At 45.0% G+C, this 12,972-nt stretch overlaps 1 protein-coding gene across 1 annotated transcript; it reads left to right on the plus strand.

Moving 5' to 3' along the window:
• Window positions 1–2,691: 2,691 nt before the first annotated feature.
• Window positions 2,692–7,676, plus strand: LOC105567633 (sialomucin core protein 24-like). Its single transcript, XM_012022642.1, has 3 exons — window positions 2,692–3,085; window positions 5,513–5,920; window positions 6,154–7,676. Exons 1-3 carry the CDS (start codon window positions 2,707–2,709, stop codon window positions 6,246–6,248), a joined length of 882 nt encoding a protein of 293 aa, XP_011878032.1. The 5' UTR covers window positions 2,692–2,706; the 3' UTR covers window positions 6,249–7,676.
• Window positions 7,677–12,972: the final 5,296 nt, after the last annotated feature.

The raw sequence follows: 12,972 nt of genomic DNA on the forward strand, positions 1-12,972 counted from the left end.
AACTAGAACTTGGACCAAGTTCTAGCATCGTGGACATTGGCCTTGCGAAATGTAGATTCGTTACCTTGGTAAAAAAAACTTGTCACTCACCGACCGACGGGCAGCAGCGGAGTTAGCTACGTTGATGATTCTGCAACATAGAAACGTAGAATTCATATTAAAGTAGTGTAAAAAAATCTGAATCTTTTCCATGAAACAATAGGCTTGTTTTCTATTCCTGGTGAACTAGTGCAATAAATTAGAGTGAGACAAGCAAATTTTTTCTCATTCTAGCTTACTGTACTAGTTCACCAGTGCAGGAACAGAAAACAAACCTATTATTTGACGAGCGTTCGTGCGAATCGTTCGAACGGTCGAGTCGAATAGACGGGGAGGCGAATAAAAGCAATCCGCGGGATGAAGTTTACACTAAGAATAATACATAAATAATTTTACTCACCAGAGGGTTGCTCCGCCATTGCCCGATGCCTCCCAGGCCGCCGCTTCCTCTCAGACTCCTCGCAGATTTGGCACTGGCAATCGGCACAACGCGACACTCGCGGCACTCGCGGCACTCGCGACACGGCACTCCCGGTGTTAACCGACGCGAGCTCGGTTACAACGAGAACGAGAAAGAGAGACGATCGTATACGGAAACACGAGCCGGCACGATGGCGTCGCGTGAAACGGCGGGAACGTTCCGGCGGGCACTCGGAGATACGCGAGGCTTGACGCGTCTCGCGACCGAACGCGAGCGTTCAATGGGGCGATCTCGCGTCAACATTTCACTCGCCGCGCGTCACGCGCGGAAACTCGGGTATATCGGGTAGATACACGCGCGAAGAGACGCGAATTGAAGTTGGAGCTTGGTACACTCGCGGCGCCGCGAGGATCCGGCTGCGCCATAGATTACAGACGAGGTTACTCGCGAGATTCACGCGTCTCGGTGGATCGCCGACACACAAGTATCGAATAATCTGCTCTGCGATCGCTCAACCTGATCCGCGTTACTCACCACCGTCGTGAAAAGCGTCACGATGACCGTTCGGCGCGGGAGACCGGTCCGCTGCGTGTCCGCGACGCTCCGCGATGCTTCTCGAACAGACCAACATGGTGCCGTACCCGTCGGGCCGTCGCTACAGCGCCGTACTACGCGAGTCGAGTCAGCGACGCGACTTGAGTTATTCACTTTAATATCGCTCGCGCAGCGTATCTCAAATAAGCGCGTAGATTCACCTGCTTTTTATTGACGAACAATCGACACACTCGCGCCTTTCCTGTACTCAAGCTACATCGAAGGAATAGCGAGCACGAACCATAGAAACCAACGATTCGACGGTCCGCCTCCCGTATGTCCAAGTGCACGCTCGCGTGGCCGTGGCGTCGATTAATTGCGCGGAGAATGATCGCACACGTCGCCCCGTGGCGTACGTGCCGGCGGCTCGAACAATAGTGCGGCGCACGGAACGTTCTGTGACCTGTGACCTCGGTCGCGGCGGCTCGAGAAAAAACAAGTGACGATCGCTGCGGCCGCGGCGGCTCGAGACAAACAAGTGACGATCGCTGCGGCCGCGGCGGCTCGAGACAAACAAGTGACGATCGCTGCGGCCGCGGCGGCTCGAGGCAAACAAGCAACGGTCGCTGCGGCGCGGCGGCTCGAGACAAACAAGCGGCAAGCCGCGTCGCAGTCAGACGCGCGTCGCGATGTCATTCGAACTGCCGTGCGAGAGGCACAGGACGGTGTGCGCGATCGTGTTATTGACGTCTTCGTTTCTCGGAGCACCGTCTTCCGTTTGCGCTCGCTATTTCTCCGATGTAACTTGAACAGAGGGAAGCCGCGAGTTCGTCGACTGTTCATCAACTGACGTGTGACTTTAAGTGTGCGTTTATTTGTGATACTTACATTGCGCGGGCGATATCGAAGTGATATTCGGATCGTGTCACTGACTCGACTCGCGCAGTAACGTCAGTAGCGCGATTCTGTAACTCGTTATGTCGTCGTTACGGGCTTCGCGCAGCTTTTCTACGGTATATTAGATCTGCGCAAAGCCCGTAACGACGACATAACGAGTTACAGAATCGCGCTACAGGGCGGGTATTGGCGTCATGTTGGTCTGTTCGAGAAGGATTAGTCCCAGTCTACAATAGATGATTTAAGCCCTAAGCTTTAAGAAATTGGCCAATCACGGTCAAGTATGAGAAGAATGCGCGACTGTGATTAGTCAATTTCTTAAGGCTTAAGGCTTAAATCTCTATTGTAGACTGGGACTTACGCTTACGTTTTACGTCCTTACGGAATTTTATGTGTGAAGGCCTTAACCAGTGGCTGTCGAGAACGCGAGCAGCCATTTTGAAACTTAAGCAATGCTGAAAATTCCGATTGGTTGACATTCTTAAGTATTACGTCTCACTGCTTAAGTTTCTTCGTGTGTTTCCAGCTTTAGGCTGGTATTACATTTGTCGTACGACAAAATTTTTAAGCGTATTGATTGGCTGAAGGATAGTAAAATTCTCGAGGATCTAGAAACTTTCTATTCAGCGGCCAATCGACACGCTTGAAAAATTTGTCGTACGACAAATGTAATAGTACCCTTAGGCTGCGGTCAAGCTATCGCTTCAAATGTCACCAAGTATTCTTGCTCTCTTTTCTTTCAGTGAAGATAGAAAGAGAAGGGAGACGCTCCGAAGCGTTCGCAGCGGCAGCTTGACCCTAGATATATTACGTCTATGGCCTCAGCCGAGCGCGCGCAGTCTATGGTCTATACATTATACGTCTATGCTCTAGGGACAATCGGGCCGCGTCGATCTGGCAACCGCGCCATTACCGCCGCCATCTTCACACTACACGCGGCGGTCGTCGTCACTGGTCGCTGCAGGTCGCTGCGGGTCGCTGCGGGTTTACTCGAAAGCCGTTCGTTCAGTCACTTCAGCGGTAGTGCGTGTCGCGCGTTGTCGTTTCTCCGCCGTTCTTCGCGCGCAACGTTTCGAGAGGCACGAGAGCGAGTCCCGGGATCTCCGAGCAGCGAGAAGATGAAGCCGGCTTACATGATCTGCGCGCTACTTAGCCTGACCATCGGCACGTTGGCGATGGCAGGGATGACACCTCGTAAGTTTGCCGCTGGCACGGACACTTCGACGCGTAGCGGCGACTCCGAAGCGCGTCGCTCACGCGTACGTAATAACGGCGTTGAGGCTCGGTCTACCGCGAGTTAGGCCAACGGCAGAGATGAACGATCCGTAGACCCTCAATGCCTCGATCGTGGACGCAAGGCAAGGCGGAAAAGAATTCAAGTCGCATACAAGAGACTTTCACGACTCGAGTCTCTCTGTCCTGCCTTACGTCTACGACCCGTGACATTCCTAAAAACCGGATCTACAATAGGCGTATTGAGAATCTTAAGACGCGAGAAACGGACCAATCGTAGACGAAAGCGAGGGGAATAATTGCCCGTGCTCGATCGATTTCCAACGGTTTACCACCGTAGATCACCCTACCTTATGGAATGTTCTCTGCCGTCGACCTCGTTCGTAGGAAGTCGACGATGCGACGCGGTCCTCTTCCATCCACCTAGAAGGGAAGAGGATCAGCGTGTACCCCCGACTTCTCGCCGACGGCTAATAAAACATCGTAGACCGGTCTTGAACGCGCTCGCGGCGGCCGGGTGTCGCGACCAGCGTGCGACGCCTACCCGCGTCGAATTACCGATAAGCGCAGCTGGGCCGATCCGGCTTTTTCCGGGAGCGAAAGCGCGGCGTTGGCGAGATTCGCTCGCGAACGCGCGCGCGACAGGCACCGCGAGGGTGCGAGACCGCGTAGAAAAGCATCGATCCGCCGCGGCGGGGGAGCGCGGTAACGTTTTACGCTTCCTACGCGCGCTCGACCTTCGTTAGGCGACAGCGACGGTGGCGGCGGTGGTCTTGAGCAGATTGCTATTGATCCCCCGCCGACCACCGCCGGCCGAATCTCGCCTGCGATGAGCGATAACGATCGAACGCGCGACGGCTGCGGTGCCCGCCAGTCCGCCGACAAATGACGCGTATATGTTGAGCCGCGACGACGCCGGGCGGTTGGAGAGGACGCGCGTTATCGCGTCTCGGCGCGTGTTTATGTTTTGACGAGAAGGCGGAGGGACGTAAATGACGCAGGGAGGTTTCAGCGGGGATTACTTTGCGTTAAAAATCGCGGGAGATAACGCCGGGGGATCGCGAATGTTTTTCCGCTAGCGCGGAAAGTGGGAAAACTTGGTCGAGTTTAACATCCGTCCTTTCTTTTTCTTTGAGTTTGCCCTTTGGTGCGAACGTCTTTCACGCGTCTGTACGGGAATTCTGTAACTTGCTATCGAGATGTTTCGATAACGTTAACTAGGAACAACCAACGAAAATCTGCGTCTTTTTCGAAGATCGTTCTCGCTATTGGCTGTCGCTAGTTAACGATACCGAAAAGCATCGGTTGCAAGTTACGGAATTCCCGTACAGGTTAGGTTAGGTTTAGGTAAAAATTCCGTGAAATTCGCGCCTAATCTTGGGGTTTGTTTTCTGTTCCTGCACTGGTGAACTAGTGCAGTAAGCTAGAATGAGAAAAAAATATGCTTGTCTTACTCCAATTTATTGCACTAGTTCACTAGTGTAGGAACAGAAAACAAGCCTTTGATTGAACATTAGGTTTGTTTTCTGTTCCTGCACTGGTGAACTGGTACAGTAAGCTAGAATGAGAAAAACTATGTTTGTCTTATTCTAATTTATTGCACTAGTTCACCAGTGTAGGAACAGAAAACAGGCCTATTGGATGCGACTCGAGGCGCTTGAACTTCTACAAGCGCTCAATATTCGAAATTTTTTTCCCCTTCGCGGGAAAATATGCGGAACGAGGGCCGGGATCGAACCGACACGTATGTCTAAGAAAAGTGTCTTAAAGATATGTTTTATGGCTGTGGTCGAGCTGTCGTGACAAAGTACTTTTCTTCGCCTTTATTTGACTAAAGACGGCAAGTGAAGAGAAACGCCTCAGAGCATTTGTAGCGGCTGCTTTACTTTAGATATGCGTGTTGTACAGGGAAGACCCTACCATTAGACCGGGTCTACAATAGGTGTAGTAAGTCTTAAGCCGTAAGAAATTGATCAATCACAAGCGATTATTCTCCTCACTTCAGACTGTGATTGGTCAATTTTTAGCACAGAGCTACGCCTCGTCCCAATATTTATCGATCAATGTAATTGTTCACTTTTCGCGACGCCCGAGAAAAGGATTCACGAAACCCTGAAAAAGTCTTAATGTCCGGATAAAATTCAAATTTTCTTCGCCTTGTACTTCCAGACGTGAATATCTTATCAATATAAGAGACAAATTCAAATTGGTTGCTTCACTTAACGTTCTGTATGCACGTTTATACCAGCTCGTATCGACAGAGATGAAAGTGTGGGCTTCAAATGTATATTCTTATTTTATAAGGAACCGGGGGGGGGGGGGCTTACAGTTGAGATGTATTGAATCTTCGTTAAAAGAAATAATGTATGGAATTTTTCGTGCACTCAGATACACAACAGGAGGCGCGTGAAAACACTCCGCATGCTGCTCTCGCGAAGAATGCAAAACTCCCTGAGCCGGTAACTCTAGCGCCAACGCCAAACGTTACGTCTGAAACCACCACTTCACATTCGACGATTACACCCACTGCTAACCCTACCGTTGCCCCTGAACCTATTAAACCTAACGTTACTACTACACCCAACGTTACGACACCTATACCTTCTCCCACGACTGTTACTACACCTACTGTAGCACCTACTACAAAATCCACTGCAAAACCTGTACCAACTACAGCAGAACCAAACCCAACCAGCCCCTCGACACATTCTAGTACGCCTGAGATGAAGACAACAGCTCGCCCGACAACTTTACCATCCTCTAAGGACCGCCAGTTTGATGGTCTGAGCTTCTTTGGTACGTAAGAGTTGTTTTTCTACTGGCTATAGATCGACTAATGATCTCTTCAATAAAACGATAAAGGAGAAATTTATTCAAATAATAAAAATAGCGTATATTATGCTACAAGTATTGTAAAAGAATTTTTTTTCATATAATTTTAACGTGAAACGGCTGTTGTGTTTGAATTGATGCTGAAGCAAATGCGTAAATCGTCAAGTAGTGAAATAGCGTGTATCTTTCCGCTGCAGGTGGCATAATCTTGACTACGTGTCTGATGGCGATCGCCGTGTTCTCGTGGAAATTCTGGAGGCAGTGCAAGGAAGGCAACTACCGTACACTGTGATAACGTGCAAGGCTATAATCTCTGTCAAGTATATGCAGCTAATCGAACTAAAAACTATGAATAATTATTTTATTGTAATATTGCGTATTTTTATAACGCAGTTAAGTGTTGCGTGGTTTAAGTGCTCTTAGTAATGTGATGTGCAACCACGAGTTCCGTTTTTTCTCGTTATACGTATATCTAATAGGGGAGGAGGAGAGGGAGTCGAGTACTCGTATGTATCAGAAACGACAACATTGTATTCATACTCTCGTTTTACTAGTAGACAAGAGAGAAAGAGATTGTGACGTGTTGCGTGTTGGCAAGTAGGAAGGTAGAGCGGTAGACGAGATAAGGAGGAGGGGAGAAAGGTGGGCGCATTGACGAGAGCTAATGACCAATCAAACGTACATTCCACTAGAGAGAAAAAGAGGGAGATCATGGTTCTTTAAACGCGCATTATCCCACTTCTTATTAGCTTTCGCTCAAACTCTGTGCAAGCTGTATCTTTAATCTATGGTATGGTATATGCATTCCGTAAAGTTACGTAAGATCTGACTTTTCTAGACGAGAGAGAGAGGAGAGAAAGTAGCGGGGGCTCGACGCGAGTATCTTAGCCACGAAATCTCGAAAACATTTTAATCTCAGATCAACGTGTCTCGCAGTACATGACGCGTCCGAGACCTGCTGCACAGCATACAGAGTTGAGGCTGGACTGTTATTGAAAATGAACTAGTTAGTATAATTACGGTATGCGCGAGCTATTAACTCTCTTCTTTGTACGCCCTTATCACCAGTTCGTTTGCACAATATTTTTCCGCTAAGATCTGAGTAACGCGTGGATAATGGTATTGGCAAGGTAAACGCTTCAAATCAGATTTTGCACTTTTTTTTTTTTACGTGTTGTTTACTCAGCCTTACCTGAATTTGCATTGAATACCTGGATATTTTATTTTTTATAGTTGGATCTCGTTCTTAAGCGCGATATCACAGGATATCGTCGATTATTTACACGTTGCGATTGTAACCACCAGTGGTGTGAAATTCTTTGAACCTCTGAAAATGCTTATTCGTCAGACAGGTTGCCTAAGTGTCGCATAGTTCCTTCCTCACGCGTTCGCCTAAGACTAATCAAATCGGAAAACGTAAACTCGAGAAATGTTTTTCACCTTTTTTTTTTAGCGCATCGTATTACGTGAATCCTCAATCTAACTAATTTACCGTCTTTCGTAGTAAGTATTGTTAGATAATATATTGAATAGCACACGTAATTAATGCAACGGTATTGTATTAAGTAATCTTAAGTAGTATTCTAAGAAACGTGTCACGTTCATTATAAAAAGGACAAAGAAAATTATATATATATTACGTTACATTTATGTGCACATAATCTCTTTCGGTTTGCCTTAGGTTACGTTATGGTACAACAGTGAGAATCCAAAGACACAACACTGCGTTAATATTTCATGAAGCCTAGTCCTCTTCCCGATGCATCCCTGTCAGCAATACGTCGTAACGGTATTGTGTCGTGGCGGATACACTCGCTTTGCGCGATGTTCGTATTTCGCTTCAATATATATTTATTTGCGAAGAAGGTTTCGATCTGCTGCGGCTGACGCAGAGTATTATAATTAAATGACTTGAGAATTAATTGGAAAAAACTGCCGTTCCCGCTGAGATTGAATCCTGGTGGTCTAACACTGTGTCTGTGCACGCGCCAATTATTTCTCGATTTTAAAATACAAATCTGAGAATAGCGAATAGTATCGGAGGAGGATTCTCGCGGATGACGCGGGTCAATTGCGAGATATTTCTCGCATCGCGTTCGTGAGACTGCAAATTGATCGAAAGATATGGATGAACGTTTCCTTGTACTCCTCGTATAACGATGACAAAGCTCTTGTAAAAATTCGCACGTACAACGCGTGATTTCCCGCAAAATGACGTCAGAACTGTCTCGAAGTGTCGACGCTGCTTGAGGCGCTTCTCGTATCGCGAAAATAATCAATTGCCACCGGGGCCGGGGATCGCCGACCTGTTTTGCCACTGGCATCGCCGGAACCGCGCTCGCTGGCGCAATTGTAAATACGGGAATTTACCCTGTTCCAGAGAAGGTATTGATCGCATCGCGCCAGGTTACTTGACACACATATTTCCGCTTAAAACATACTTACGCGGCTCAGAAACTCTAATTGTCGCGCCAAGAGAAGAAAAGATCCATTATCGTCGCACGAAGGTGCAAAGGCAAAAAGAAAACAACGGAGGGAAAGATGAAAGGAGAGGATCGATAACGAGAAACCACCTACCGGGTATTGTGAATAAGGATTTGTACTCGACAGAGAGAGAGAGAGAGAGCGAAAGAGAGATTCAAAGTTTCATCGAGGCTGCAATGGGGTATCCGATGCGGCAAACACGGCGCAGGACGAAGCCGTGATATTGCAGTCGATAAACTTGCTTGGCTTGGCAGGCTGCAATAATTTATTCGACGCTGAGAGTTCCTTCGGGGTACCTTTCCGAGAAAACAGTTATAGGACGTCCCGTTACCTCGCGCTGATTTCGGAAAATTACCGAACGTTACACTCGATACAGAACAGAAAGCGATTGTACTCTCGAGTCTCGTCAATTGTCGGAAATATGCCGAAGATATGACTCGATATCTTCAGCGATCTGCCTCAAAAAAGCAAAATTTGTTTCACTTTCGCGAAAATGTGACGAAGCGTCGCGATAGCGGTACAAGGAATATGAAAGTATATAATTGACTTGTAATAGTAAAATATCAAATATTACATGTATAAAATTAAATATGTACAGTCGGATTAAGGGTATATGATAAAATGCTATATACAGTAGATTCTAATCCGATCGCTTGTTGCGGCAAATTCTTTTAATTTTAACGAGCGGAATAAATGGCGCTCAAGCGGTGGCTTATATACTTTTAACATATTTTTTAAATTCAAGCTTTATGTTAAAATTAAGTATGTTTGCGTATACTATTGACTTTGTTATCCTAGATAGAATAACGAAGTACTCCTATAAATTACTATATAATAAAACGTACTTTCAGTAATCCGACACTTCTTTATACAAGGAATGGCCGGATTAGCCGAGAGTCTATTGTAATTCGATTATGATACATGATGAAAATTATAGCAGAACCACAAGATGCATTAAAATATAATCGGATATATATGATCGAGTTTACGAGCGGCGAATCATGCCGAACATTCGTGGAAGCCACATGTGCTCTCGTTCCTATCCCACGTTGCGCATATTGAGCGTGTGAGTGTTGCGGAGTAACGTTCCCAGAGATGAGATAGGGCGCGGAAAACCAGATAAGAAAAAACACACGCGTGAAAGAAAAGAGATTCGCGGCGAGACGAGTGTGACGTAATGGAAAAAAAGGCGTGATATCGCCTTTCGTTTCGTGCGAATCGTCTGAAAACGTGCGCTGTCGCTACGAAATGTAAACTCTCTCGCAAGAATGGCTAGGGAATATATCTGTTCGTTAGAGAGAAAATATACGCGAGAGAAACCTCGAGCAAGCTGACATTCGAAGCTTGATTTTTCCGGAAGGAATCGGTGTCGGAGAACTGCGAATCTAGATCTCGAAATTTTTGGAAAACCAACGAATCCCAATCACATCAGCCGACCCGAATTAATAATTGCTACAAAATTGGACGTAAAATTTACCAAAAACTACACTTGGACCTTCAAAAATATTTTCAATCCTAGAGCTACGTGCTTTTTGTACGTGAATATCAATATTAGACTGGATTGCGCACATCCAGTCGGACAATTTTATATATAACTCTGGTAAAAAAAGTATCACATTTTCCGATAAATTTTTTTTAAACATCAAACGTTGGAGAACATGATTACATGGCGGGGATATGCAAGTCTGTTTTTACATCGAACAAAGAGAAATTTCCAAGAATGCTAGCGACTCGAACTTTTCGAGTCTCGCGTTCAGTTATGGAAAGAGAACTTTGCATCAAATTGCTGTGCATGATAATCCGCACGTGAAAGGAAATATGGGAAACTTGAAACGCCTTACACAATAGGTATTCGAGCGCCAATCGTTCACGAATAACGGTTCGGGACAAGAATATACCAAGTTTGCAAATAAATAACAAGATCTCATATTCTTTCGTTAATTTCAATAACGTTTTTCACCGAATTTGTCTTTGAGGCTCGTTGTGTTACGAAGTTGTGTTAAAACTGAATTGCGAAATGCGATAATCTCTAATAATTTCGCGAAGATAAAGTCAATGCCAAGTTGGTCAAACGATCGTTGAACGGCAACACGATAAAGATGTGCTATCCAATATTGCAACTAACTGGATAATCGTATAATTATATATAATTGCGTGATGATAATATAATAGTATATTAAAAAATTCTTATCTCTCTTTAGCGAGAAGTCACGAACGTTAATTATCAAAATATCCCTCGCCTTATTCATCCTTTGCGCAGCGCGTAATATTAGCTGCATACTTTTATCATAAGCTTTACTCCTTCGTGTGCTTATCAGCCTGCGTTCAGGGATGGCGTAACGATTTAGAGAAAAATTCTGAGAGAAAAAAGAGAGAGAGAGGTCATTGCTTACGTCAACTTTTCAATTCCTAACGCCACGTGTTTTCATACCCGAGACTCCGCTGAAATGCGAGAGATCTACTTGAGATACGACAAATCAATTTCGAATATTGTTGTTACGTCACTTGCTCGTATACAAGTGTTTTTCCGAAAGAAATATCGAGTTCGTGTCGGGCGAGGAGTGCGTATTGTGAAGAAAGGTGTAAAATTATGTGAACAAGTGTGAGAATCGCACGATGTATAGCGGGAAAGTATGTGACAAATTGTATGACTTTCGCACGTGTTGTTCGCGTAATTTTACACACTTTTTTTTTTCTTTTATAGAGTATAAACGAAAACTGTCGAGCGGTTTTATAGCACCCTATATAACTTATAGTCGACGTGTAACGATTGGCGATCGCGAAACGGAAAAAGAATACGCTCGCCAGAGCGTGATATGCCCTTACTCCTTTCACCGGGAGCCTGCTCTGCGGCCCACTATTTATACCACGGTAGAATTTCTCAGGATATCAACACGGAATTATTACGTACCGCACGATTACGAGCTGCGGACGATAAACGTTGCACGGACGCGCGCGCCGCTTCGACGGTGGAAAAGAGCGATACGAATTTAACGGCCGCGCGCCGCACGAGTCGTTATCGGGCCCGAGAGCGCGAGCCTCCATGTGTTTGCGGAAAAAAGAAATAGCGCAGATTATTTCTAGACTCTAAGGCGCTTTCTTTCTGCAAAAAACAAGTATATGAAATTATACGCCCCGAAAGCGCTTATAACAGTTTATTACGAAGGTATATAAATTTCTGTGATTTTTATTCTTGTTGTTCATATTCACATTGAATTTTATTTTTCTACGGTGCTTTACCTCGGCATACACTGTCAGAAAAATCTGTGTAAAATTCCATGAACAGCAAGCACAAGAGTCACACATTTTATCATGGAAATATAAACAATTCGTATAACTTTATACCTCGTCGCTTATGTAATTTTTCATATTTTATATCGCACCTTTCGTTTCTTACACAGTTGACGTTTGAAAAAAAAAATCATTTTGACGTACGCAGGTGCAGGATTTTATCTAGTTTAAAATAATTACGCTATGCGAATTACGTTGTAACAAGGAATAGCGTAAACGTTGCATCTTATTACGTGTCGAGCTTACATTTTGCGAGCGTTTTATTACACATGCAAGCGCCACGTACGTGTGCGTGACGCGCTAAAGTTCACTTGATGTTTGCAAAGCCCCTTAATTCCATTCAACGTAACTCCATTTAAACTCTGATGAATTTAATTTACTCTTTTCATACGTTGCATTTTAATCGGGTTTAATTACCAAGATACTCGATGTCGAGTATTATGATTATTTTATTCGCAGCTCGTCGCCGCTTCGTCCACCTTGGTCCAGGTCGTTACGATCAAATTACGATCGCCCTCGAGACTTTCGAGGTGAGAGTTCTATCTGCAGCTCGACCGGTTGTCGTTCATCGAGATAACATATGTCGCACACGGAATCGTACGTGTTGCAAAGTCAGGGTGTCCAGTGGTCAGGGAAATCCGGAAAACCGGGAATTGTCAGGGAGAAGTCAGGAAATTTTACGATTTATCTGGACTTTTTACATAGTTTCACTTTTTTTTTCTGAATAATTTAAAGTTTTTAGTAAAATAACCTTTCCTTTGACTCTCGGTACGCTAACTTTTTGTTTCGCTAAACATCACTTTATTTGTAAGCGTGGTCGGTAATTTATATTTTCATCGTCGTGTTATTTTATTTCAATGTGTTCAACCGAGACAAAGCTGTAAAAAAAAAAAGATGAATTACTAAACAGTACTATCCAAGTAAGTTACTGTCTAGTAAGTTGCAAACTAAATGCAGTTAAGCAAAACAAAGGCATCATATATGATTACGTACGGCATCGCAAATGGTTCGAATGGTTTGTAATATGTTCGTTCCTATTACACGATGTATTATACATAGATGATATAATTGCTTTAATTTAAATTTTTACCGTTTTAGATTCCGGGACTTTCGTTTCCCGAGAAAAATACTTCAAGGACTTCGTCATTTAACACTCGCTCGATTTACCGTGCAGACGTACGCAAATTATGCATCTTGAAAAAAAGTTACACCAAACGGCCGGGGGAAAACTTAATTCCGGC

Source organism: Vollenhovia emeryi, unplaced genomic scaffold (assembly GCF_000949405.1).
Source record: "Vollenhovia emeryi isolate VEMERY1.0 unplaced genomic scaffold, V.emery_V1.0 DF939136.1, whole genome shotgun sequence".
NCBI lineage: Eukaryota > Metazoa > Arthropoda > Insecta > Hymenoptera > Formicidae > Vollenhovia > Vollenhovia emeryi.